The sequence below is a fragment of the Heliangelus exortis genome, chromosome 6, assembly GCF_036169615.1.
Source record: "Heliangelus exortis chromosome 6, bHelExo1.hap1, whole genome shotgun sequence".
Lineage (NCBI taxonomy): Eukaryota > Metazoa > Chordata > Aves > Apodiformes > Trochilidae > Heliangelus > Heliangelus exortis.
The window spans coordinates 31,541,914-31,565,861 of record NC_092427.1 but is presented as its reverse complement, the minus strand read 5'-3'; the positions used below and the strand labels follow the sequence as shown (position 1 = coordinate 31,565,861).

The following is a 23,948-nucleotide window of genomic DNA, read 5'->3' as shown; positions in this document are numbered from 1 at the left end:
GTTGAGGGCTGTCCCCGAGGAGCCACATCCCTCCAGTCCGTGTGCCGGGGGGGCAGGGGTGCGGGGGTGGTCTCCCTTGTCCTAAGGGATGCGGGGTTCTCCTTATCAAGGCACGAGAGTGCGAACCAAACCCTTCACTGCCTGCCTGCAGAGAGTATTTGGGAGGAGGATCCAGCAAAGGGTGAGCTCTTTGGTTTCCCCACCACCGGAGCAAACCCACAGCAGTTCCCCAACTCTCCGTCGCCTTCAAGGTCTTTCTTTTTCCAACCCAAGCCATACTGTGGCTCAGGCGGCTCCGATGCCGGCCCCTGAGCTTCCCCGTGCCCCCAGCCTTGCCCCCTGACGGGGAGGGTCCCCCCGGACCGCGCAGTTAAGACGAGCCCGCCAGCCGGGGGCGTTCTGGAGGCGAACAGAGCCCGGGGAGGGCGGGCAGGGGCGTCCCCGCCCCGTGTGACGCCGTGCCGGAAGCGGGGCCGAGCCCGGGGCCGGTGGCGGACGCCATGGAGTTCCCGGACCTGGGCGACCACTGCTCCTGGCCCGCCTGTCAGCGCCTGGGTGAGGGGCTCCGGAGGGGCAGGGAGGGGGGCAGGGGAATAAGAGGCCCCGGCAGCCCTAGGCCCGCGTTGAGGAGGCGCGGAGCGGCCCGCACGGCCTCCGCGGAGGCGAAGGGGAGCAGTGGGGCGGGGGCCGGGCGGTGTGAAGGGCGGGAGTTGCCGGCCGGGATGCCCTTAGCGGAGCGGAACCGAGGCTCTGGCGAGGCGGGGCTGGCCGCCGGTGCCGGTAGTTCGGGACTGTCCCGGCTGGATCTGTGTTCCCGGGGGACTCTGCGGCTTTTCCCCGTGGGTAGCGGGACGGGGAGCAGGCAGGCACCTGGCCCTTGGTGCTGCAGGCGAGGGTGCGGCTGAGCGGGGTTCTCTGGGGCTCGTCCTTCCCCGGGGAACAGGGCAGCGGCCATCCCGGGAAGGTGAACCCCACTGCGGCTACGGCAGCACGTCCGGATGGAGGCCGGCAGCCCCTCCAGGGGCTCGGTGGGATCCCTTCTCTTGAACCCGGGTGCTTCTCTTGAACCCGGGAAGGAGTGAGCCCTGGGCATGTCTGAAGATGGACCTGCTGCCCTTCTCTTTCTCAGCTCGGAGCTGGGAAAGAGAGGAACGGCCCTGGTTTGGCCACGGGTCAGGGCTGTGCCCTCGGGAGGTATGGGAGGCACCTCAACACTCTCTGCTCATTGCATCTTCTCTGCTCCCAGACTTTCTCCCCTTGAAGTGTGATGCCTGTGAGCAGATCTTCTGCACTGACCACATTGCATATGCCCAGCATGACTGCACCTCTGCCTACAAGAAGGTAAGGGCAGAGAGGCCTAACCCAGCCTTGCACACAGAGGTGCCCAAGCCTTCCCAGCAATCAAAAGAATTTGTAACTTATTTGGTCACTTGAGAAGTCCCCGTTGGGCTGCTGGACACTGCTGAGTCCAGCAGTGTCTCTGAAAGCTTGGATCTGCATCTCAGTGCCACAAGCTTCAAGGCCACCCTCTTCCACTGCATGAAATTATTTGGGCATCTTTCAGCCCAGCTGTCATCCCTTCCCAGAGTGTGGCTGTGCCTGTTGCAGCTGCTGGGTCAGAAACAGCAAGTTCTCTGGGGGGTGGCAAGCAGGATCTCAAACTGTGGGTAGTGCTGTGCGAGCTGCAGCAGAGAGTGGCCTGCCACAGAGCACTCCGGGTTGGCTGGCTGGCTGCTCCAAGGCCCCTTTTCTTGTCTCTGTAGGATGTGCAGGTCCCTGTGTGTCCCCTCTGCAACACTCCAGTCCCTGTGAGGAGGGGGGAGATGCCTGATGTTGTGGTGGGTGAACACATTGATCGTGACTGCAAGTCTGACCCTGCACAGCGTAAGCGTAAGGTAGGAACTGTGTGCTCTTCATCTCACTGCTGAGCTCCTCTGGGTCCCTGCTGAAGTTTGGGAGGAAAACAACACGCAACTCAGCCCTGCCCCCTGCCAGCTCTGTTTGGGCTGAGGGCAGGAAGGATTGGTGGGCTGGAGGTGAATGCATCTCTGTAGGGCTTTCTGGTGTGAGTCTGGGGATGAAGTTGCCATGGAGGTGGGGCTGGGAAGCCACCTGGGACATGAAGATGGGAAGCTGCATATTGCCATTAGAAAAATGCAAGCAGCAATTAGCTGCCGCTTCTTGCCAGGAAAGGGAATTGCTGCAAGGAGGGGCCCTGCAGGAATCCATCCCAGCAGCAGCTGGAGGGCTCCGGGCTGTCCACACTGCCCAGCAGGGCAGGCAGAAGTCCCTGGGCAGGGCAGTCTATCTCCTGCTGTGTGTTCTGTAATCATGAGAACCCTTGTTTATGGAAACTGAAGGACTAGTGAGTTACTAATGAACTATTAGAGAAAACTAATACTTGGAGGCAAACACCAGAGCCCCAACTGAAGTGGCACTGGGAGAGAAAACTGCTCAGTGCCCAGGGCCTGGTGTGGAGAGAGGGGACAGCCCTGGCCCCACAGGGCATTTTTTATTTTCACCATAGCCATGTCATCTTTCAGATCTTCACCAACAAGTGTTTGAAGCCTGGTTGCAAGCAGAAAGAGATGATGAAGGTGATCTGTGACCAGTGCCACAAGAATTACTGCCTCAAGCATCGGCATCCCCTGGACCACGACTGCAGCGGGGCAGGGCGTCCTCTCTCCGCAGCAGGGTGAGAACCTGAGCACAGATGGGCTGGCAGGGACAGGGCTGTGCTTGCCAGATGGGTGATAGGGAAGAAGTCCAGCTCTTCTGGCCCCTTGTCTGGGACTGCTGCATTCTCACACTCCCTGCCCTGTGTGCTGGGGTGTCCTCCAGCAGCATTAAGGTTTGTAGAGTCAGCATAGCTGTATACGTTGTCTTTTCCTTCTGCAGAAGCCACCAGTACTGCCTGTGGGCTGGTTTTCTTTTGCTTCTCTGCCTGGCCCCTTATTCTGTAGCTGATGGTTTCTGTTTATCCTGGAATAGTTTTTCAAGGAGAGAAGTGGTGCTTGAAACTCTTGGGCATAGCTGAGCCACAGCCTGGGTGCCTTGGGAAGAAGAGAGGGAGCTGGATGCAAGGGAGGTGTCTTGCTTCATTTCGCTGGGTGTTAAATGCCCAGGGCTTGCCCATGATGGCAAAGTAGTTGTGTCCTGTCTGTCCTAGGCATGCTGCAGTTGCAAGAGCCCAAGCATCCTCCTCCAAAACAGTCACTGCCTTGAGCAGTGGAGTTGCCCAGGCATCAAGCAGCCCCTCTTCTCCAGCTTCTGCCAGGTATAGTGATAGCCCTGACTCATAATTCAGAGGTGGGTGTGACCAGGCTCAGCTTGGCTCCCCATGGGATGCAGGAGCAACAGCTCCCTGCTAGACCTGTGCACTGGCAGGGCTATGTACTCTCACCAGGGCTTGGTAATAACCCATCTTATCTGTTCGCAGAGGAGGCAGAGCATCTGTGTTGCAGACTCATGGCACCTCCCCTCCAGCTGTCATGCTGCAGAATGGGCTGGTGAGTGGCCTGGTCTGGGCAATTGGTGTAGGCTTGGGTGGTTTCTGTGCTCTGGGGAGCTACTGCAGCAACTGCTTTGTAGCCCATATTCTGTAGGTGACCGTGGTGCTCCCCAACTGGGCCTCCTCTGTCAAATAGGGATTGCAGATGCTCAGTGGAGCTCCTGCACATAGCAGCTTTTGGCTGCACTTGGTTCTCAGCTTTTCCCAAAGGGACAATGTGCACTGGCTGTTGTCCCTGGGCGTTGTCTTTCTGTTCTGCAAGCCAAGGGCAGAGGTGTAGGATAGAAGCTGCTTCACACTGGTATTCTTACCATGCCCCCTAAACTGGCAGGCAGGTCTGCATTTCTTTGGGCAGCATTAGACAGCTGCACGTGTCCTGAGCCCAAGGCCTTTACCTTGCCCAAGACTTACCTTGCCTTGGCTGGCACTGGAGAGGGGAAATGCACCCACCCTTGCCCAGGCAAGATTGTGCCTGCTGCCTGTCCTTGAGGGCTGCCTCCTGCTGCCTCAGCCAAGCTGGTGATGTTTTGTTTCAGAGTGAGGAAGAGGCACTGCAGCGAGCTCTGGAGATATCCCTGGCAGAGTCAGCACGAAACTCAGCTCAGCCACCCAGGTATGCAGGCCACGTGGTGTCATGCCCCAAACCTGCATGTGAGAGGTGCTGGGTGCAGAATCATGTGGCCCTGGGATGACATTCCTCTTAGCTGACAGAAGAAGAGTCCAGAGTCATCATGGAGCTCTGTTCAGGGAGCAAGCCCTCAGGGGTGCAGGAAGGGGACAGTGACTGACAGCCCTGAGTAGGGCAAACTGTCTGACCAATTGTCAGCTAATGAGCACGGCTAGAGCATGACAGGTGGAGTAGGGGTCTCCACAGAGGACACCTGGTAGCCCATGTGCTGTCCTTGGGCAGGTATCTTGGTGCTGCTAAAAGCACCATCTTACAGACTGGAGCTAACATGATTCTCCTTGGCCCAGGGTACTGGCTGCCAGTCCCAGCTGGATCCCCTCATCCCTCCCCAGTTGCTTCCTGCTCCTGGGAGGGTTGAAGTGACTGGAGATCCTGCCACCCCAAAGGGCTCTGGGGTGGTGAGCTCAGGGGAGGCAGAGGCATACTGTGCATCACTGTCCCCAGCAGCACGCAGGAGGAGGAGGATCTGGCACTGGCCCAGGCACTGTCAGCGAGCGAAGCTGAGTACCAGCAGTTGCAGCGGCAGGTAAGAGAGGCTGCCTGGAGGCTCTGTGCTGTGGTGGGGTTGATCCCAATGCTGTGTCATGGCGTCTTCCCAGGGTTCTGTTTCTGGGCTCTGTCTAGGGTCACTTTTCTCACCAGGAGGGCAGACCGGCCCGGGGCAGTGGCACTGCTGAGCGCCTCAGCCCTGGGGACTTGAGCACTGGACATCACCCCTCATAGGACAGAGGAAGAAACCCATCTTCCCTTGCTCACTTTGTGCTTCTTCTCATTCTAGGCCCATGGTTCAAAGCCATCCAACTGCTGCATGTCCTAGTCACACAGGGCAGGTGATGCTGGTGGAGGTGGGATTCTGCTTGTGACTCAAGGAGCAGATATGGATGCTGTGGGGTTCTGGCCTGGACAACAATAAGAGCCCCTCACGAGGGACAGCTCATCTCCCTGGGGGCTCTAAGCAAGCCACCAAACAGAGTGACACCTCAGCCCTAGTAGCTGTATAAAATCAGTGCAGCAAATTGCTAATGTTCCTGGAGAGATGAAGATGGTGTGGGACAAGGCTGAGCACACACTGACCAAGCAGCAATCACAGCATGCACTTATCCACAGCTGCCCTGGCCATGTGGTGAGGGTAGTGCTGAGTGGGGACATCTCTGCTTGCTCGGGCACACAGCTGGGATACAGCTGCCTGCTTGCAGTAGCAGGAGGCTGCATTTCACGCTCGGGTTGGCTGTGCCAGGGCCTCAGCAAAGGGCAGCTGTGGCTGGGACAATCACACGAGCATGACACAGCTGAATGTTTGGCCTCCTGGCAGCACGAAGTCCACCCCTTCCCCACTCCCCATGCCCTCGGTGCCTCCTCTGCTGTTTGTATACATAAGCATGTTGGGCCTTACCCGACTCGGCCGGGATCCAGGACCTCTCTGAGACTGAATGGAGCCGTGTTTCCTTTCTGGTTTTTCTTTAATGAGGGCGGTTAAGTGAAAAGTAACCTTAGCAGTGACTTGACTGTGCTCATGTCGCTCATGCAGGACTGCAGCTGCCTTCCTGCTGCTGGTTGCTCTTCTGCTGCCCTCAACTATCTCAGGGCCCTGTATTACTGCTGCTGGGGTAGGAACATCACCTTTCCAGCCACGCTATGGTGGATCCTCTCCAGGGAAGCAGCAGCACAGAATGCCTTCTTGCAAAAGAAGGACCCGAGCCAGGAGCCAGCCCTTCCTTGCTCGTGTTTGGGAGCAAGGTTTGGGGAACTTGTCCTGCTGACCTCTTGCAGGGGGGCTTGCAGCCGTGCAGAGCGGTTCTGCTTTCCCACCGTATCTCTCCAGCTTCTCTGCTGGAGCTGCTCTCCCCTGTGGGGCTGTGCCTGATGCTGCACAGGGCTGGGCTGTCCCCTCAGCACCACACAGCCAAGTGCAGGTCGGGGGTTATCTGCTGGCAATGCCCCCTCTCCATGCAGCAGGAGGTGGGTTTAGGCTGGGCTGAAAGAAGGCCAAGACTTGTCAAAGTGCTGCTTGCGAGGAAATAAAAGCATAGCACAAGGTGCAGAGCCGCTTTGCAGGAGCAGTCCTGTGTTCAGCCCAAGTGTGGAGGGGGCATGCAAGGGGGTGGCACATGGGCCTGAAGTGGCCCCCGTCCGCACTGCTGCTGCCTTTGCCATCAGAGTGCAGCCCCTGCCGTGCTTGGCTCTTTCTGGGGTGAGCACTGACAGCCTGCACTGCCCCTCGCCCACCAGAGCCCAAGGAGCACAACCCTGTGACAAAGCTGCTGGGCAACCCAAGGGCAGTGGCAGCAATCCTGCCTGCCCTGCCCGCAGCCCGGCTCCCCGGGGTGTCCTGCACGCGCGTTCCCTGCCCACAGCATTACAGGTACAGCACTGGGAAGGACCTGGTTTAAGAAACTACACAACAGCAAAACAAACAGGTACAAACGTACTGGAGTGTCCAACCCAGCCCCTGCAGCTCCTGGGGTACACGGGACCCTGGACCACAGCCAGCAAAGGGCTCCCTGGCAGCACGGGGGCCTGGGCTCCGGGTCAGTGTCACAGCAGAGTCCCTGGACATGATCAAGGCCCCTTCTTGCTGCCTTGGGGCTTCTCAGTGCAGTGCTCCTTGCTCTCACTCTCCTCCCCAGCCTGCTGGTGCAGCCACATGCCTGCATACACACCGCCCCTCTGCAGCAGCTCCTCGTGCCTGCGGGGAGAATGTGGGGCACAGTGTCCCAAGTTGGCCCCAAAGCTGGGCAGAGGGTCCTGGCAGCAGACAGCACCAAGCCCTACCCCTGCGCTCACCTCCCTCGCTCTGCAATGCGCCCATCCTTGAGCACCAGGATCTGGTCTGCGCCTACCACGGTGGAGAGCCTGGAGGGAAAGACAAGGGCTTATCCTGGCCCAGAGAAGAGGGCCTGGGGAAGTTTTCACAATGCAAGGAGCCACAGTCACAGAGCTGTCACATCCCAGGCTGGAGGACAGGTCTTTGAGTCCCTCTACAGGAGGCTGGCCAGCTCAGAGAGCTCAGTACCTCCCGTATCAGCCCTTTCTCCCAACCCTACCTATGTGCAACAACGATGGTGGTGCGGTGGGCGCAGACCTTGGCCAGGGAAGCCTGGATGTTCCTCTCAGTCTCTGTGTCAAGTGCGGATGTGGCCTGGGGGAGACGCAGGGTGTGGGGAAGGGACAGGGGGCAGAGCAGGCAGCCACCAGGGTGGGGGCTACTGCAAAGCATGGCAAGGCTGGGGGGTGGGCCACTGGCCATTACCTCATCCAGCAGGATGATGTTGGGACCCTTCAGGATGGTGCGTGCGATGGCGATGCGCTGCTTCTCCCCACCGCTCAGCTTCAGCCCCCGCTCTCCCACCTGGGTGTTGTATCCTGCAGGCACAAGGGTAGGACTGTGCTGTGCTGGTGCTCTCCGAAACTGGGGTGAAGACTGGGGCTCTGCTGTATAGGGGCGTCCCACCAGGACTACACAGCTACCCAGCACAGCCTCAGCCCCTCCCTGTCCAGGGGCTGATTGAGGCCTGCAAGGTTGTCACGGAGAAGAAAAGCAAGGCACAGAGTCACACGTGTCCCCATGGGGGATGTTACCCAAGGACATCCATGAGGACAGCTACAAGGTCATGGGAGATCCCAGAATGGCAGAGGAGGGCAAGGATGGGTCCACGTGGGTCTCACCATCGGGGAAGGAAAGGATGCGGTCATGGATGTCAGCAGCCCGGGCTGCCTCCTGCACCTCCTCGTCAGTGGCCAGGACCCGTCCATAGCGGATGTTGTTGGCGATGGTGTCGTTGAAGAGCACCGTGTCCTGGGGCACCACCCCGATGTGAGCACGCAGTGATGCCTGCTTCACCTGGGCAGGCAAGGGGGAGGGCTCAGCTTAATACACATCTCCCACAGAGACACCCTTCCCCCAAAAAAGTCCTATACCCCAGCTGTGAGCCCAACTTCCTGCTCCTTGCAGAGTGTCTGCTCCAGAGTGCCTGCTCCAGAGTGCCACCCCAACACCACAGGCTCACTGCACCCATACCCTGAGATGGGGGGACCTTGCCAGCAACCCAGCCCTTTATGGAGAGCTCTGGTCAGTCTCCAGAGTTTCAAGCCTACGGGTCCCACATTTGTCCCAACCACCTCACTCCTGGTACAGACATCAGCCCCAAAGGGGATCTAGGGAGATGTCAGTGCCTTCACTGAGCAGCACTACAAGGCCCAGAGGAGCTGATGTCCCCTGCTACCCATCACCAGAGGTCTCCCACCCTCACCTGGGAGATGTCCTGCCCATCGATGCGGATGCAGCCACCCCGCACATCATAGAAGCGAAAGAGCAGGCGAATGACAGTGCTCTTCCCTGAGCCTGAAGGTCCCACCTGCATGCAACAGTAAAGGGGTTTGGAGGCACCAGAGACTGGCTTCCACTGCTGGAGGCTGGACAGAGAAGGGCCAGCCCTACTTGGGCTCTGTCCTTTCAACCCTCATATTCACCAGCCTCTCTTCCCCCATTCCACCCTCCAGCAGTGAACCCACACCCAAGGTCCCACTCTCACCAGGGCCAGGGTCTGCCCAGGCATCACAGAGAAGGAGACATCCTGCAGGATTTCCATCCTGGGAGAAAGATATGAAGAGAGGCTCAGGGCTCCCTGCGCTGCCCCATATCCCTCTGCTAGGCCCCATAGTTTGACTTGTCCCACCCTGTCACCCGATGCCCACTTCCCCATACCCATCCACATAGCTGAAGTGCACGTTCTCAAACTCGATCCGCCCAGCCTCCAAGCGCAGGTCAGCAGCGTTCACCACATCCTTCACCTGATGGAGGGTGAGATACAGCCTCAAAGCCAGACCTTTCCCAGGGCAGGACCACAGGGATCTGCCAGGGTGCAGTGTCCAGGAAGGTGCTACCTACCTCCTGCTCCTCATGGAAGAGCTTGAACATGTTCTCCATGTCCACAAAGGAGTTCTGGATCATTCTGGAAGGAGGGAAAGACCACAGAGAAGGGTTTTGTGGGAGGACATCCTGGCCCAAGTGCCCAGGGGGAGGGGGACTCCATACACCCCCACAGCTCCCAGTATTACCTGTAGTAAGTCCCAAACCAGTTGAGTGGTGTGTAGAGCTGGATGATGTAGGTGCCAAAGAGGACAAAGTCCCCCACCTGGAAGGCACGGGGGACAGGTGCTCATCACCACCAGCCTTGAGGCCCCACCTCAGGCAGGGGGCTGCCCAGGCTGGCACCAGCCTTACCTGCAGCTTGTTTTCAACGACGAAGTAGGCACAGAGCAGGGAACCTGCCAGCAGCCCTAGGCCAATGACTAGGTTCTGGGTCTGGTTGAGGAGGCCCAATGAGGCACTGACCTTCCACTCTGAGACCTGGAAGAGGCAAGGTCTTCTAGGATGCTGCCACATCCAAACCAGTCCCATGGTGAGCTCCATCCTCCCCAGAGGTGCCTGTGAGGATCAGCTCCTTCCCCCCAGATTCCCTCATTGGTGCTGAGTGCCTCATACCTGGTACTTGACAATGGCATCATTAAAGCGGTTCACCTCATAGCTCTCTGCATTGTAGTACTTCACCTGCCAGATGCAGAGCTGGGGTCAGCACCTGGATCAGCTCCCCCCAGTGCCAGGCAGTGCTCAGTGACCCCACCACCACCTACAGTACCGTCTCAAAATTGAGAAGTGAGTCCACAGCCCGGGACTTGGCCTCATTGTCCCGTGTGTTCATGTCCCGACGGTACTTGGTCCTCCATTCAGTGATGAATATGGTCAGAGCTGCAGGAAGGAGCATGCTATGCTATGCTATGCTATGCTATGCTATGCTATGCTCCTGCTATGTCATCAGGAGCCCGCTGCCTCACAGCCCAGCACAGCAGTCCTGCACCCTGACCCAGCACTTACTCAAGTAGAGGCTCATACACACAAAGATGATAAGGCCAAACCAGGCGCTGAAAACTGAAGTAAAGTAAACGATGCCGATGATGATGTCTGCAATGGTGGGGATGATGCTGAAGACGATGTAGCTGTGGGGTAGGAAAAGGAATGGCACATCAGTCCAGCAAGGTGAGGCTGCCTGGCCACCCCCCACCCTCCGCGGGCATGGTCTGACCTGAGCAGGTTGTTGATGCTGCTGGTGCCACGGTCCACACTGCGCAGGACCTCTCCAGTGCGACGGCCCAGGTGCCAGCGTAGGGACAGCCCGTGCAGGTGGGCAAAGAGCTGCACCTGCACCTGCCGGTTGGTGAACTGCTGCACCCACACCCACAGGAAGGTGCGCAGGTTGCTCACAAAGCCGGTGGAGCCTGCAGAGCACCACAGGAGGGTCAGCATGGACCAGTAACATGAAGGCATGCAGCTAGCTCAGAAAGCCCAGTTGGGAAAAAGGGCTTTGGGATGGGCCTCAACATGGGACCAGCCCTGGTTGCTGTTCCCAAGAGAAAGCAGCAGTGATGGGGTCATCAGGGCATCCCTGGCCCCTCCAGCCTCATGCTGGCATGCACATGATGCACATGATGTGCCCCATGCTGCCTCTCCCCTACACCCCATCCTTCCTGTCAGTCCTTACCAGCACCTCCACCCTGCAGGAATTTCAGCCCCACATAGATGCATACAGTCCATGCCAGGGTGTGCCAGGGAGCCCCCTCTGTCAGCTTGTTCACTGGGGAGAGAGTGACAAGGGTCAGGGCAGAGGGACAGGGAGTACAGCCAAGTGCCCCATTGGCACCCAGTGCTCATCCCTGACTCCCTGGACCCTGCTCCTGCCAGCTTCCTGCAGCCCCTAAGGTCACTTGTGACACCCCCAACACTTTGTGAGGCCATGGGTACCCTCATATGTTGAGCTCCAGGAGCCTCACCAATGTTCTTGTAGTAGATGGGGACGAAGACATTGATGGCTCGCTCCAGCCCCATGAGCATCATGCAAAACAGCACCAGCCCCTGCAGAAGGTAGTTGCCTCTTGGCCACATGTACGGCACGAGCAGCCGCAGCTTCCTCCGGAAATCCTTCCAGGTGGAGGTGGTCCTGCCACCATCAGGCAGGAGTGGCTAGGGAGAACAGAGGGAGGGGTCACCACCCTGGTACTGGCCCCAGGGAACACCCCACCAAGAAAACCAGCCCTGTTCTTTCAGGGTTCCTGCTCCATCCTCCCAGCAAGACTGCATCCTCCTGACAGTGCACAAGTAGCTTGGCAGCTCTAAACCTTGCTCCTCCCTGGTCTCCTGAAGGTACTGATCCCATGGCAGCTGAATTTCCATTTTCTCCTCATCTCCACCCTGGCCATAATCTCCAAACTGCTCTGGTCCTGGGACTCACCTGACTGTTCTCCACATCCCGTTCCTCCTCATTGATCAGCAGCATGTAGGGCTTGCGGGGCAGCCCTGGGGCCTTCATGCCCAAGATGAAGAGCATGAATGTGCAGATGTAACGCAGCAGCCAGAAGCTGAACTGTACCTGGATGGAGAGTGAAGAGTTAGCGCTGCAACCGGCCCTCGGCACAGCCTGGTCAGGCATGTGGCATGTATGAGCTAAGAGAGCCAAGTAGTGGGGCATGGGGCTGGTGTGAAGTGCAGCCAGGGGAAAGGGGACACCCTACAAGACTAAGGAGGAACCTCAGCTGAAGGCAGCATCTCAGGTATCACCTAGACCCCTTCCTTCCTCCCTGCTGCATATGGCTCTGTGCCCTCCAGCTTGGGGTATCCCAACCCCAGGGGGGAGCAGGGTTGAAAAGAGCTGTAGGGGGCAGGCAGGTACGTCCCACCTCTGCACCTGGGGCTGGCCCAGGAAAAAGCAGGAGCTGAGCTAGACCGAGGTATAGAGAGATGTATGATAGCTGGGCTTGGGGCCAAGATAACACAGCAGATGTGTGGGTGCAACCTTGGAGTGTGCACAGCCTGTGCATGGCAGGACACAGCAGGCACACCCCACTCCAGCACCATGATGCTGCAGCCCCTCCACCCTCACGCCACATGGGGCCCCATTCCCCTCCCTGCCCACAGGCCCCCAGCCCACCTTCTGGTTCGTGTCCTCTAGTGCCCACCACCACAGTGGGCTCCTCCAGCACACCAGGGTCAAGTTCTCAGCAGCAAAGGCCAGTGCCCAGAAGAGGAGAAGGACGGTGCCATGGCCCCGTGTCCGGTCGTGTGCCAGTACCCGTGTATGCTCCAGCTGCAGGAGGGCAACTGCACAGCCCCAGCTGAGGGCCCAGAGGCAGGCATGCACAAACATGTACCCATAGAGCTGTCCCAGCCCCCCAGCTTGCCACAGCAGCCCACCAAAGGGCTGCAGGGCCAGGAGCAGGGACAGCAGGACCTGGCACCGTAGAGGCGCGAGCGGGGGATGTACTTGGGCTCCATGGCACGGCCGAAGCGGACGTAGCAGGCATACTGCAGGGCACCCAGCAGCAGGCAGACACTCAGCAGCACTGCTGGCACCAGTGTGAAGAAGAAACAGGGCTGGAAGCCCTGCTGGACCCAAGCCTGAGCGATGGAGCTGTTGCCCTCACAGTAGCCCCGCAGCACCACCATCCTGGCAGGTCACTGGCTGCATAAAGAAGAACAGTGGGAGCGAAGTCTCAGGATGGACTGTCGGGTATAGCTGCAAAGAGGGACCCCGTGGTGGTGTGACAAGGCCAAGCAGAGGGGGCCACATATTGGGACAGGACAAAGCACTGATGGACATGGAATGGACACATGGGACAACGTGCAGTGTTCCAACATGCATGCAGCTGTGCATGCAGGCAAGGTCAGTTTTGCCTGGGGATGGATCATGTCAGGATATACTCGCAGGGCCTGCCAATGCCCTGGGCAGGGGGGTAAAACTGCACTGGGGCACCCAGAGTTTCCTGGGCCCTGAGGGGCAACCGGGATGCAGTCGGACATAGAGGGCAGTGAGACAGCAGGGAGCGGAAGGCTGCGGGATGCTGGGTCTTGAGCGGGTGTGTGTGTGTAACACTGGGGACAATGCAGCAGCAATGCGCGGGGTGGGCGGGTGGAGGATAACGCAAGGGAATGCGCGGAGAAACGTAGCGTAATGCCAGGGAAATTAAAGGGCAAAGACAGGGGACAGGCGGAGGGGAACAGGCGGCGAAACACACATAAGGGGTGAGGGACAGGTCGGGGGCTGCGGCCGTACCGGGGCAATTCCCTGGCGGCGCCGGCGGCGCTCAGCCCCGGGACAAGCGGCCGAGGCCCCGCTCTCCGTCCCGCCAGTCCCGCCGCCTGCCCGGGCCCCGCACCCGCTCACCTGCCCTGGGCCCGCCGGCCCCGGCCCGCTCTGGGCCCCCTCTCCGCCGCCAGCCGGGCGCCCGCGCTGCTCCGCTCCGCCCCGCTCCCCGCCCCCCTCAAGCCGGCACCGGCGGCCTCCCGCGCGCCCTCCCCGGCGCCGGAGCTGCACCCTCGGTATGTCCCCACCCCCTCGTCCCAGAGCTGCACGGTCCTACCCCACCCCCTGGGGCACCCTGCCCCACAACCGCTGCTCGCAGAAACGAGCCCGGGGGGGTCTTGGTGCTGTGGGACGCGCTCCCGGGCCGGGTCCTCGAAGCCGAGGCGACTCGCCCCGCTCGCGCTTATCGCCGCCGCCAACCCGACCCTGCCGTCCCGAGATAGCCCCCGCCGGCCCGGGCAGGGCCGCGCCCGACGCAGAGGTCAGGCAGGACGGGGAGGATAAATATAGCTCCCGCCTCCCCCCGCGGCCCCCGGACCCAGCTGCGGGGAGCTCCCGGACCGGCCGGAGCAGCCGGCAGCCACCTGGCAGCCACCGCAGGCAACTGCATGTCCGGGTTCCTCGGTTCCCCAGGCCCGGTCTGGCCGCCGCAGGTGAAGGGAGACACGGAGGCAGGCAGGGATGACAGAGCCCATCTTTATTAGCCAGCTGTACAGCGAGGGCACGGGGGGGCCAGACTGCGCTCCCTGGGGACCCCCGCACGCCCCGGGGAGAAGATGAGGAAGAGTGTCTTGCCATGCACATGGGACACTGAGGACACAAGCACAACATGCAGCAAGGACACCAGCCTGCTCCTGCCAGGCCTGTCTTTCCTGGAAAGGCCCAGGTTCCCCTACCCCTGGGTACTGCCAGCCTTTCACACCTCAGGTGAAGTATCCCCCAGCCCTGGGGAAACCCATTTCCATGCAGGGCAGCAGCCCAGGGGCCAGGGAAAGCCACGGGAAAGCTTGGGTTCCTTGGAAATTTGCATTCTGTTTTCCTTCATGATGCCATGATAGTCCCAAGCCAGAGGTGCTGCAGGGTCATGGTTGCCGTCCCTCCATGCGATGACCCCCTGCGTAGGGGAGTCCTGACCCCACTTCACGCTCTGCTCTAGCACACTCTGTATGTGACCCCAGAGCAGTCACATTCTCTATCCCACCCCATGCCAGCAGGGCACCAACCACCCCCAAAAAAGCCTGCCCCTGTGTAAGCACCTTGGCCCTGCTTGTGCCCTGGCCCTTGGGTGCAGGCACCCCAGCAGCACCAGGAACAGATAGCTCATCTGCCTGTGCACAGCCCGGGAGCGAAGGGCAGAGGACAATAACCCTGGGAGGGGAAGGGCAGAGTGCAATAACCTTGGCAGGGGAAGGTAGGTGGCCCTGGACTCCAGGGATGGCATAGGAGAGCTTGCGGTGCTTGGGGAGGGCATGACAACAGCAAGCAGCCCCTGCCAGAGGCAAAGGGAGGAAGAGAACAGAAAAAAAAGCCTGGCAAGGGTCAGTGGGGATACAGACCCTTTCAAGCTGCCACTGGAAGAGAAGGGAACCAGAATGATGAGGGAAGGGTGTTGCTGCACAACCAGGATCCTGATCCGACCCACCACCCCAGGGTTGGGCTGGGATCTACCTCCCCCCTTCTGGGTTTAGAGCATCCTCCCTCTTGACATCCCCACTACCCCCAGGACCAAGCCAGCTGTATGGTACATGGTCTCCACAGCAGCCAAAGCCATGTTAAAAGCAAAAGTATGGTTTCAGGAGAGAAGGTGGAGCTAGGACCTGCCAGGTAAAGGTGTTAGATGCACTGAAGCTTTTGCTTGCTGAAAAGGAAAGGCCCGATACCACAGAAACGGCCATATCAGGAGGACAGATCCGATGCACCACAACCTGGGTATGGGGACAAGGCCTTTATCATGTCTGAGGGAAGGGAACCAATACACAGAGCACATGATGTTCAGGGTGGTCTCCAAAGGGGCTGCAAACACTCCCAGGACACACAGGGCTTCCCCACCTCAGGGTCTGTTTGGCACTGCAGGAGGGCCCGCTAGCAGCCACAGCTGTCACACAGGGTAGAGGACGCTGCTGCCCCAAGGTACAGCACAGAGGCTGTCAGCTGGGAGGGATGTCAGAGACCCAGGACTTCCACCCAACCCAATCCTTCCTTGTGTGCAGGGGATGGGCCAGCTGTTGTGAGAGTTGAAGAGAAGCCCAGACAGAGCTGTTCCCACCAGCTCTACACCCCACACCAGCAGCAGCTGGGGCCGATCTCTCTGCAGTGTTCTGGGGCAGAGGGGTGGGAGGCTGCCCCACTGCTGTCCTGCTCCAAGCTGAAGGGTGCAACACTGGTCCTGGGCACCCTCTCAAGGGCTGCAGGCAGGGCAGGTGTGGTGCTACAGGCTGACCCCCTCAACAGCTCCTGCCTTCATTCTGGAGGCAGGTCCCAGCTCCATGCAGGCATTTGGAGCTGGTGCCATCTCGCATTCTTTCAAACAGCAGCTGCTGCTGCCACCTCCAAGCCAGTCCACAGCTCCCCACGGCTAGTCCTGTCATGTCAGCTTTCACAGGCTCTGCAGCACTCCTCTGACACGGACAACACAGATGTGAACACAGACACATGTATGTACTCACACACGCATTCACCCCACAAGAGTCAGAGTGGCATTGACTTGACACACGGCTGGACACAAAGTGCCACCGCAAAGCCGCCGGCCTGGCAGTTTTGTCTCTTCGGTAACGGATGGCAACAAAATGGAGCCCGGGACTATCCTGTCCACTCGGGACGGGAGAAGAATCAGGCTGATGCCACATCCTGCTGCCCAGGCGGCTCCCAGTCTGCAACCCCCACGAGAGCCCCGGTCTACAAGGCTATACCTGAAAGACAGAGAGGGGATGTGGCACCTATCAGGACCTAAATACACATTTCCTCTCTCAGACACAGCTTTCACCCCTACCTTGTGGATCTGCGGTGGAAGCTCATCCTCTGAGCTCTCCTCTGGCACAGGCTCTGGGTGTCTTGCTGACTGCCCATCCTCAGCCCAGCCTCCTAGAGGGAGGCGGGAGAAGTGTGATGGGGCTCTGTGTACTGTGCCTGGGTCTGCAGGAGAGGCAAGGAGGAAGATCAGCTAACTGGAGGACTGTCAGTCTTCTGGGGCAAGGCAGGCTGCTTGTGCCAGTCCACACAGGGCACTGGATACAGGGCTCAGCCCTCTGCCCTGGCTCCCGTACCTGTGATGCCACCATATCGCCGCTGGAAGCCGGTCTGCAGCGTGGCCGTCTCCTCGGCAGGCTGCCGCGGTGAGGAGAAGGGGTAGCTGGCAGAGCGAGGGATAGGGACAGAGGCACCCCGCTGCGTGTCCAGCTCCTCGTGGGTGCTCTCCCCGCTCTCGTCACTCTCTCGACGGTGCCAAGTGTGCCGCTCGGGCTCCAGCTGGGCGTGCTGCTTGTGCAACTGCAGGCCAAAACAGGAGTGAGTCAGCTGTGTGGGAGAACCCAGACACCCAAGCACACCCTCTCCCCAGCACAGCACAGCACACACACACTGCTCTCAGCTCACACTGGTACCACAGTCAGTTTGGACAGGGTACCCCACTCCTGCCTGCCCTAGCCCCATGCCCCTTGGCTGGTCCAGCTCTGGGCTGCTCACCTCATGCATGTAGAGTGCGTGGAGACTCATCTCGGTGGAGGCATACTCCGACAGGATCATGCTCTGCATCTGACCCTCCCAGGCACTGCTTCCAGAGCTCACGGTCCTCGCATCAGCACTGCCATGGGACACATAAGCTGTGTTTGCTGCCCAGGTGCCCCCCCCCACTGCCCAGCCTCTCTCTGCTCTAATGCCACCCCTGGCCTGGGCAGGATCGGACACTTCATAGCATCTCCTCAGATGCCCAAGGTGATGACCAGCCCTGCCATGGCACTGCCTCTTCCCTACTAGGGATTTCTCATCACAGTGGTATCTACGGGACAACATCAGAACCCCAACACTGTCCTTTGGGGCCAGCCTAAGCACCTGAGCCTCACTGTGCACCTAGACCAACAGGATGTCGATTGGACAAGGGTTTAAGGAATATAAAAGGTGCTGGGCCGCCCCTCTCCAACCTGCAGCTTACCCAGAGGCTGTCATGGCACTGGCACCCCGAGGCTGGGCTCCCTCTCCATCCCTTCCCGATGTCTGGAAGCCACTGCTAGGCTGCTGGGCAGACTGGAGTGGGGAGAAGGAACGCAGCGCTGAGGCCACTTCGGAGAGATGTCGGGAGGCCTGTCCATCCCGGCCCATGTGGAAGCCCAGTGCCGAGGAACCCACTATGACATTGGCAATCAGGCTGTGAGGCTGCAGAGTTGAGAAGGAGAGAATCACTGTCCTGTGCAGACCTGGAAGGTTGAGGCTGATCCCCACTCAGTGACACAGAACTGAGGCACTTCAGCCCCCTCAGCCCTGCTCCCACCTCACAGTGCCCCAGGACAGCCTGCTATCTTCTCTGGAAATGCAACAACAGTCCCAAGTAGTGCTGATCTCTCCAATTTGTACCCCCAGATACAGACCAGGCAAGAGCAAAATTGCCCAGAAGGTCTGATTGTTTGCAAACACTCAGCAAGCAAGAACACCCCAGCACCCCCTGCCCCAGCGTGGGCACCTCCGACTCTGACTGCAGGGACTGGATGGAGCTGAAGAGAGCGTTTTCAGGGAGCACAGCCTGCTGAGCCAGCGCCACACTGCTGTCCCGGTGCACCCGCTCCTTCAGGAAGCCGATGAAGGCTGTGCTCTCGCGGGGCGGCTGCCACTTGGGGTTGGTGATGGCAAAATGCATGAGGGACAGCTCTGTCTTGCCATCCTCAGCCTGCTGGTAAATGGAGGCCTCCGTCTTTCCTGCGGACATCCACTGTGGAGCACAGACAGTTAATGAGGGACAGGATCTGCTTTACATCCCTGCCAGGCCTGGAAAACCTGCAATCAGCCTGGGCAGAGAATGCAACAGCTCAGATATGCTGGGTCACAGCTCCAAACACAGCAGGTGCTATGACAAAAGCCCCACTAATACTACTTCAGCCCTCACAGCCTGGGAAAGAAGTGACAAGCACAGTGTTCTCCATCTCTGTGCCAGAACATGCATTGTTGTGAGGGAACTGGAGAGACAGAGACTTGTCACAAATTAGAGAGCTGAAAGCCTTGGCTTGCGCAATCCAGCCCACAGGAGTGACTACAGTCAACAAATTACTCTTCTTAAAAGCTTCCTGCCACAGTGAGTCCAGCCCCTCCATAGTTCATGGTCCTGTCACTAATAAGTCTTTCCTGACAAGTAGCCTAAATTCCCAGGCACAGGAAATAGAAGGATCTGCTTTCCTGGATTTTACATAACAGGAAATGCTTCCCATCTCTCTGAGACTGCCCCTCTGATGGGCACAAGCAGACCAGCTTCTTTACGTCAGTTCTCAGAGGTCAGGCTTTCTAAATGTCCAAGTATCCCCATTTTTCTCCCCTGAGGACACAGGACTCTTGGTTGTGAAGATAGGCAAGGGCATAAAATAAAGAAATCACAAAGCCTGTTTCACAGAATATCAAGTTAATCACAGCTGGGCCACAGAAGCCTTCTAGGGCTGATGACCTGTGTTGGGAGTCACAGACATCCAGCAGAGGCAGGTGGCTGGGCTGGACCGAGGTGCCAGGAGTGGGGAGTTACAGCCTCTCACGCGTGTAAAGGACCAGACATGCTGATGGGGAGCCCAGGTTGCTCTTCTGACACACAAGAGACCTACCGCCGGATGGCCATGCTGGCGCACGTCCATTTGGGCAAAGGAGCAGGTGTCACCCACACCCACCACCTCCACAGTGAAGTTGCGGAAGAAGTCAACGATGTCTAAGGACTTGGGCCGCAGGCAGATGATGAGGATCAGGGGGGTAATGATGGGACTTAGGAGCTCCTCCAGGATGAAGACCTGAGCACAGAGATGATGGACTCAGCACAAGCTTGGGGATGTCAAAAAACCTGCAATCCCAAAGCCAGCCCCCCAGCTCCAGGCTTCCATCTTCTGTGGCAGGGTGTCTCTGAGAAAACTGCCTTGTTCCTCTCCCAGCCTAGAAGCTGCCTGGCTCTACATCAGCTTCTTTCTCCTGCAGGAATGGGGTCAAGTCCCCATCCCAGCCCCATGCAAGCCAAGCTCACCGCTTTGTACTGGAAGAGCTGGGCAAACTCATCCCTGGTCTCATAGCGGTGGGCGTTGCCCTGCCAGTGGTCAGGCATGTAGTGGATGTGAGCCAGGATGACTCGCAGCAGCTGCTCTGGGCAAAACACCAGGTGCTGGTCAGGGATGAAAGACCTGTAGGACAGTACAGGAAAACATCATAGCGTCTCACAGAATTCCTGGGTGATCTCATCCAGGGAGGACAGGATGACTGGTCTGTACCACAGCTTTGCCTGCAGCCTTTGTGCCCAAGCCAAACCCTCCTACCAACACAGACCCAGCTGCTGCACCCAAGATCACCCCTACCCTCTTCTCCTGCCTGCCCGACTCTCCCCAGCCATGCTCTTCTCTCAGGCAGATTCATGTCCACTTGCAACCAAAGAATATGTTTGCATGGGTGGCTGTCAGCCACTCTGCTCCCCACAGCGCTCTCTGGAGCACGGGGGTAACACAGTCCCACCTCACCTGCACACCGTGATGCCCACTCCAAGCAAGGTGACTGTGGTCAGGACATGCTCAACCGCCAGCACATCCTCATCATAGATGGTGAGAGCAATGAGCACAGCCAGGATGGAGCCAGCAAAGAAGGCCACATTCTTGGCCACAATGGTGAGGAGCGGGGAGATAAAGCAGTTCATGTACTTGGATGCTGGCTTGTAGCCCTTGCTGAGCCGCGACTGCAGCTCATGGTCCAGCTCATTGAAGTGACGGAGGTAACAGCGGCCGTAGAGAGACCAGCAGCGGGCACCCAGGCTGCCTGGCTCCCGCTTCAGGATCTCCGTGTAGCTGAAGAAGGCGTAGAGGATCTGCCAGATGAGGATGAGGGGGCAGAGGAGGAAGTTAGCAATGCCAATCCAGAGGATGCGAGTGCTGAGCTTCTCAGCCAGCTCCAGGCGGTTCCCAGCCCGCTTGTACTCAGCCTTCAGGCTCCACTCATTCTCAAAGAGGGAGCCGGGCCCCCAGAAGAAGATGAGCTCAAAGTTGTACTTGAGCCCACGTGTGTAGAAGACAGTGTCTCCCAGCAGGGGCAGGCGGAAGCGGATGGGCAGCAGTGACTTGTTCACCATGGCCACCATGTAATTCTTGAAGCGGAGGATGCGGTGGTAGATGTCCAGCTCTGTCAGCTCCTTCTTGTGGATGCAGATCTGGTGTTCCTTCTGGATCTGTACAATGCGGGCTTGCACCTCCTGCCAGGTGTAGTAGGGCAGGGTGGACTGGAAGGGGGCAAGCAGCAAGATTAGGGGCAGAATGTGTCCAGGGATGGGCTGAGCCCACCCGAACAGCAGGCCCAGTGCATGCCTCAGGGTGCTGATGGGGCATATCAGCACCAGGACACGGGGCACCTCTTTGCACCACTTCAGCCTGCAGCAAGCAAACCCCAAATCTTGCCCCGATGCCCTTCACCCCAAGATCAGCACAGCTGATGGTCTCCCAGCCACTCACTTGCCAGTCGCTTCCAGCTCCGCAGCTCCAGGGTTCTACAGCCCCTCTCAGAGCTGCCATTTGGAGTCAAGAAGGGAAGGGACTTAAGCAGTGTCCCACACAGAGCCTGTGGAAAAGCTGGGGACAAGCCAAGCCTCTGGGCTCACCCCACCTTTCTCAAGACATGGTCTCTCCTCAAAGAATGTGCATGCACTTTTTGATGGTCTCCATTAAAGCAAGGACTCTGGACTAGGATATATGTGCAAGCCTCAAATCCCATCTTTGACACACCAATCTCCAGTGTGTCTTCGCCTTCTAAGTAGCTCCACACCTCAGTTTCCCCACCCCAGTAAACAAAGAAATAACATTAGCCACAACCCAGTGCCCTTCGTACAAGGATATTTCTGTTGAAAGGCATCACAGAAAAGGCCATCACAGAAGACTAAACATATTGGGTGGCAGATGGCAGAGGTGTGTGCCAGCAGGCAGAGGGGCAGGCTGGGCAGAGAGAGGTTAACACAAAATATATTGGCTGCTGGAGAAGAGGATGAGAGGAGACCTGTGCAGTCATGAAGCACAGGAAGAATGCTTGTTACAAGTCTGTTGGAGAAGCTGGAGAAGCTGGAAGTGAAGGCAAGTTGCTTCTCACCACCCAAATGCCTCCTGCATCCCTTACGCAGCCCCACATGCAGCCCTTGGCCCAGCTACTTACCATGGGGATTTTGAGGGCATTGATGTAGAAAGAGTGTATTTCCCAGTAGCAGCAAATGTTGTAGATAAATTTAACAAGTCGGTGAATCCAGAAAACCCCAGCTATCACTAGGATGCAGATGAGGAAACTGTTTGCCTGGATTCTGCAAGCAAGAAGAGGCAAGTAGTGGGAGACAGGCCCAGGCAGGCACCCTGAGTACCTGAGAAAGCAAGAGAACTGGCTAACATGCCCTCCACTACCCCTACCTCGAACTGCAGACATTAGGCGGCAGGAAGGCATCTGGCAGAGTCACCTTAATGGGCTCAGTGGGATGCTGGCTGTGATTTACTGCTTTATTGGCAAAAAGGATGTCGTAGTCAACACAGCTGATAAGAAAGGTGGTGAATGCCACCACAAAGATGAACTGCCTGTGAAAAAAAGGGAGCGGGTGTGAGGACATCGCCTTTCTGCCCCCCAGACATGAAGCAGTCAGGGTCACAGGGTCATGGAGATGCATCCCCACAGTCACAGTGGCGGGAAAGCTCAAGGTCTCCAGTTCCTTGAAGCAGAATGCAGGCATGGAAAACTCTAAGGAAGGGGAGACACCACAACTGCACAGGGAACCCTCCTGTCCATTCAGTTGCAGGAGCTCAGCAAATTTCTGTAGCTGTTCCCCAAAAGCTGCCTCAGCCCCAGCAGAGGGGGAAGCTGCACTTACATGAGCTCAAAGATCTCTCCGATGAGCATGCAGGTGAAGCCATTCTTCTGATGCAGGTTATAGACGTGAAAGCTACAGTCAAGGATAAGTCTGGAGACTCATTGCTTCTGTTCCACTGGCATCTGCAGCTCCCAAGTCAAATCTGCCTCCATCACTAGTGCCTCCACCTCCTACTCCCACTCATCAGCAAGCTGGTTATCTGCTTCAGGGGAACACTGTCCCCCTAAAGCAGAGTTGGGTTAAGAGGACTTGGATCCATCCAGGCTCCCTTCTTGCCCCACCTAGCACCCAGAGCAGGGGCTGTTCCCAGCACTGAGCAGAAACTCAGCTGCCTTCAGGCTGCACAGGGGAAGGCAGGGCAGGACAATGCAGAGACAAGTAAAAATGCATTCCAGAACCCCAGCACCTATCACCAGTATCCCCTGTTCTTAGGATAGAGATTAGAGGTTAGGATAACTAACATCATTTTATAAGACAAGCAGTCATCCTCTGGGACCAAAAGGGTCACCTGTTAGTTCCCTTCCCCTCATTTGATAATGGTGGTCCTGTGAACTGGTTCACAGGATTGGCTCACCAACCAAAGAGCTTTCTTCGTCCCCTGCTTTCTGGCTCCAAGATTTCTCAGCACCAGGCTGATAACTCCCTTCCTTGCGAGTCTTGAAGCTCCCAGGCACGCAGCCAACCCAGTTGACAGTGATGACCCCATCAAAGAACAGAGGAGTGTAACAACACCCAGACCACATGTAATCAAAGGCTTAAGTGGGACTGGACAGTCCCACGGGGTTACAAGAGTTACAAGCCTGGACAGTGAGACCCCCACAGGGGCCAGGGACAGCCCAACTGTAAGCTAACTTATGGAACTGCTCGATGACCTTAAAAGCCTTTTCCAACCCAAACGATCCTATGATTCTATGTTTATGGAAGCCGTGGGGACGGTGGAGTGAATCCCACCCCAGCCTGCCCTGCAAAAGGATATGCGAGAGAAGAAGAGGTCCAGGTTCTCGATGTGATGCCAGGGAGCTGGAGGAAGAGACGAGCAGGGTGAGGGGCCCCCCGGCACACCCTTTCCTGCCTGCGGGGTACAGCACCCCCTCACCCCCCTCTCCCTGTCCCGGACCCCCGAAGCCCCAGACCGACCCCACAGTCCCCGTTCCCGGCTCCCGTCGCCGTCTGGCTGCTCCCTCCCGGCCCCAGCCACCCGGGCCCCCCTGGACCTGCCCCCCGAACCCCGGACACCGCCGATCCCCGAGGCCTCCGCCGCCTCACGCTTCCCCACGCCGCTCCCCTCAGGCTCAGGCCGCCGGCGGCCAGGCCCCAGCCCCCAGTGCCGGTGCTCACACTTAGCGCCCTCGGGAACGTGGACAAGCAGGTCGCCGCCGCCGGGCGGGGACTCCGTGGAGGAGCTCTCCAGGCGCTGGTACTGCGTCTCGAAGTGGGCCATGGCGCGGCCCAGCGCCGCCGCTACCGCCGTCACCGGTCACCGGCCCCCGGCCCCGGCCCCGGCCCAGGCCCCGGGCCCGGCCCGCCCGGCCCCCGCCCCGCGAGTGGCGGCAGCGGCGGCCAATG

At 58.6% G+C, this 23,948-nt stretch overlaps 3 protein-coding genes across 8 annotated transcripts; 1 reads left to right on the top strand and 2 right to left on the bottom strand.

Annotated features, from left to right (window-relative positions):
- The first annotated feature begins 74 nt into the window (after positions 1-74).
- ZFAND2B (zinc finger AN1-type containing 2B) lies at positions 75-6,247 on the top strand. Of its 5 annotated transcripts, none has more exons than XM_071747656.1 (9): positions 402-555; positions 1,247-1,341; positions 1,764-1,895; positions 2,544-2,695; positions 3,170-3,277; positions 3,440-3,509; positions 4,048-4,124; positions 4,647-4,725; positions 4,978-6,247. In XM_071747656.1, exons 1-9 carry the CDS (start codon positions 501-503, stop codon positions 5,014-5,016), a joined length of 807 nt encoding a protein of 268 aa, XP_071603757.1. In that variant the 5' UTR covers positions 402-500; the 3' UTR covers positions 5,017-6,247. The 5 variants fall into 5 exon arrangements, with proteins under 5 accessions (XP_071603760.1, XP_071603758.1, XP_071603759.1 ...); XM_071747654.1 differs by having other exon boundaries at positions 4,644-4,725; XM_071747659.1 differs by lacking the exon at positions 3,170-3,277 and having other exon boundaries at positions 75-555; positions 4,644-4,725.
- Positions 6,248-6,570: 323 nt separating this feature from the next.
- On the bottom strand, positions 6,571-13,566 carry ABCB6 (ATP binding cassette subfamily B member 6 (LAN blood group)). The gene is given in 21 exon segments (XM_071747615.1): positions 6,571-6,885; positions 6,984-7,052; positions 7,244-7,338; positions 7,450-7,562; positions 7,866-8,040; positions 8,450-8,554; positions 8,732-8,789; positions 8,905-8,990; positions 9,088-9,151; positions 9,258-9,334; positions 9,424-9,549; positions 9,685-9,750; positions 9,839-9,948; positions 10,075-10,196; positions 10,283-10,475; positions 10,739-10,831; positions 11,028-11,217; positions 11,486-11,623; positions 12,182-12,486; positions 12,489-12,712; positions 13,415-13,566. Coding segments are annotated over 20 exon segments (2,520 nt in total). The 5' UTR covers positions 12,697-12,712; positions 13,415-13,566; the 3' UTR covers positions 6,571-6,758.
- Positions 13,567-14,015: 449 nt separating this feature from the next.
- On the bottom strand, positions 14,016-23,923 carry ATG9A (autophagy related 9A). Of its 2 annotated transcripts, none has more exons than XM_071747613.1 (14): positions 23,721-23,923; positions 23,360-23,402; positions 22,383-22,448; positions 21,931-22,092; positions 21,686-21,827; positions 20,017-20,765; positions 19,533-19,686; positions 19,126-19,305; positions 18,006-18,251; positions 17,481-17,701; positions 17,015-17,132; positions 16,597-16,819; positions 16,323-16,465; positions 14,016-16,269 (listed from the first exon to the last, which is right to left on the bottom strand). In XM_071747613.1, the coding sequence occupies exons 1-14, from the start codon at positions 23,821-23,823 to the stop codon at positions 16,237-16,239; spliced, it is 2,583 nt and encodes an 860-aa protein (XP_071603714.1). In that variant the 5' UTR covers positions 23,824-23,923; the 3' UTR covers positions 14,016-16,236. The 2 variants fall into 2 exon arrangements, with proteins under 2 accessions (XP_071603714.1, XP_071603715.1); XM_071747614.1 differs by having other exon boundaries at positions 14,016-16,242.
- Between the last annotated feature and the right edge of the window lie 25 nt (positions 23,924-23,948).

Coding starts and splice junctions, on each gene's coding strand:
- ZFAND2B (XM_071747654.1), top strand. CDS start 501: ATGGAGTTCCCGGACCTGGGCGACCACTGCTCCTGGCCCGCCTGTCAG. Junction 2,696..3,169: donor CGTCCTCTCTCCGCAGCAGG/GTGAGAACCTGA, acceptor TGTCTGTCCTAG/GCATGCTGCAGTTGCAAGAG. Junction 3,510..4,047: donor TCATGCTGCAGAATGGGCTG/GTGAGTGGCCTG, acceptor GTTTTGTTTCAG/AGTGAGGAAGAGGCACTGCA.
- ATG9A (XM_071747613.1), bottom strand. CDS start 23,823: ATGGCCCACTTCGAGACGCAGTACCAGCGCCTGGAGAGCTCCTCCACG. Junction 17,133..17,480: donor AGTGCCATGACAGCCTCTGG/GTAAGCTGCAGG, acceptor GTCCCATGGCAG/TGCTGATGCGAGGACCGTGA. Junction 16,270..16,322: donor TTCCACCGCAGATCCACAAG/GTAGGGGTGAAA, acceptor AGGTCCTGATAG/GTGCCACATCCCCTCTCTGT.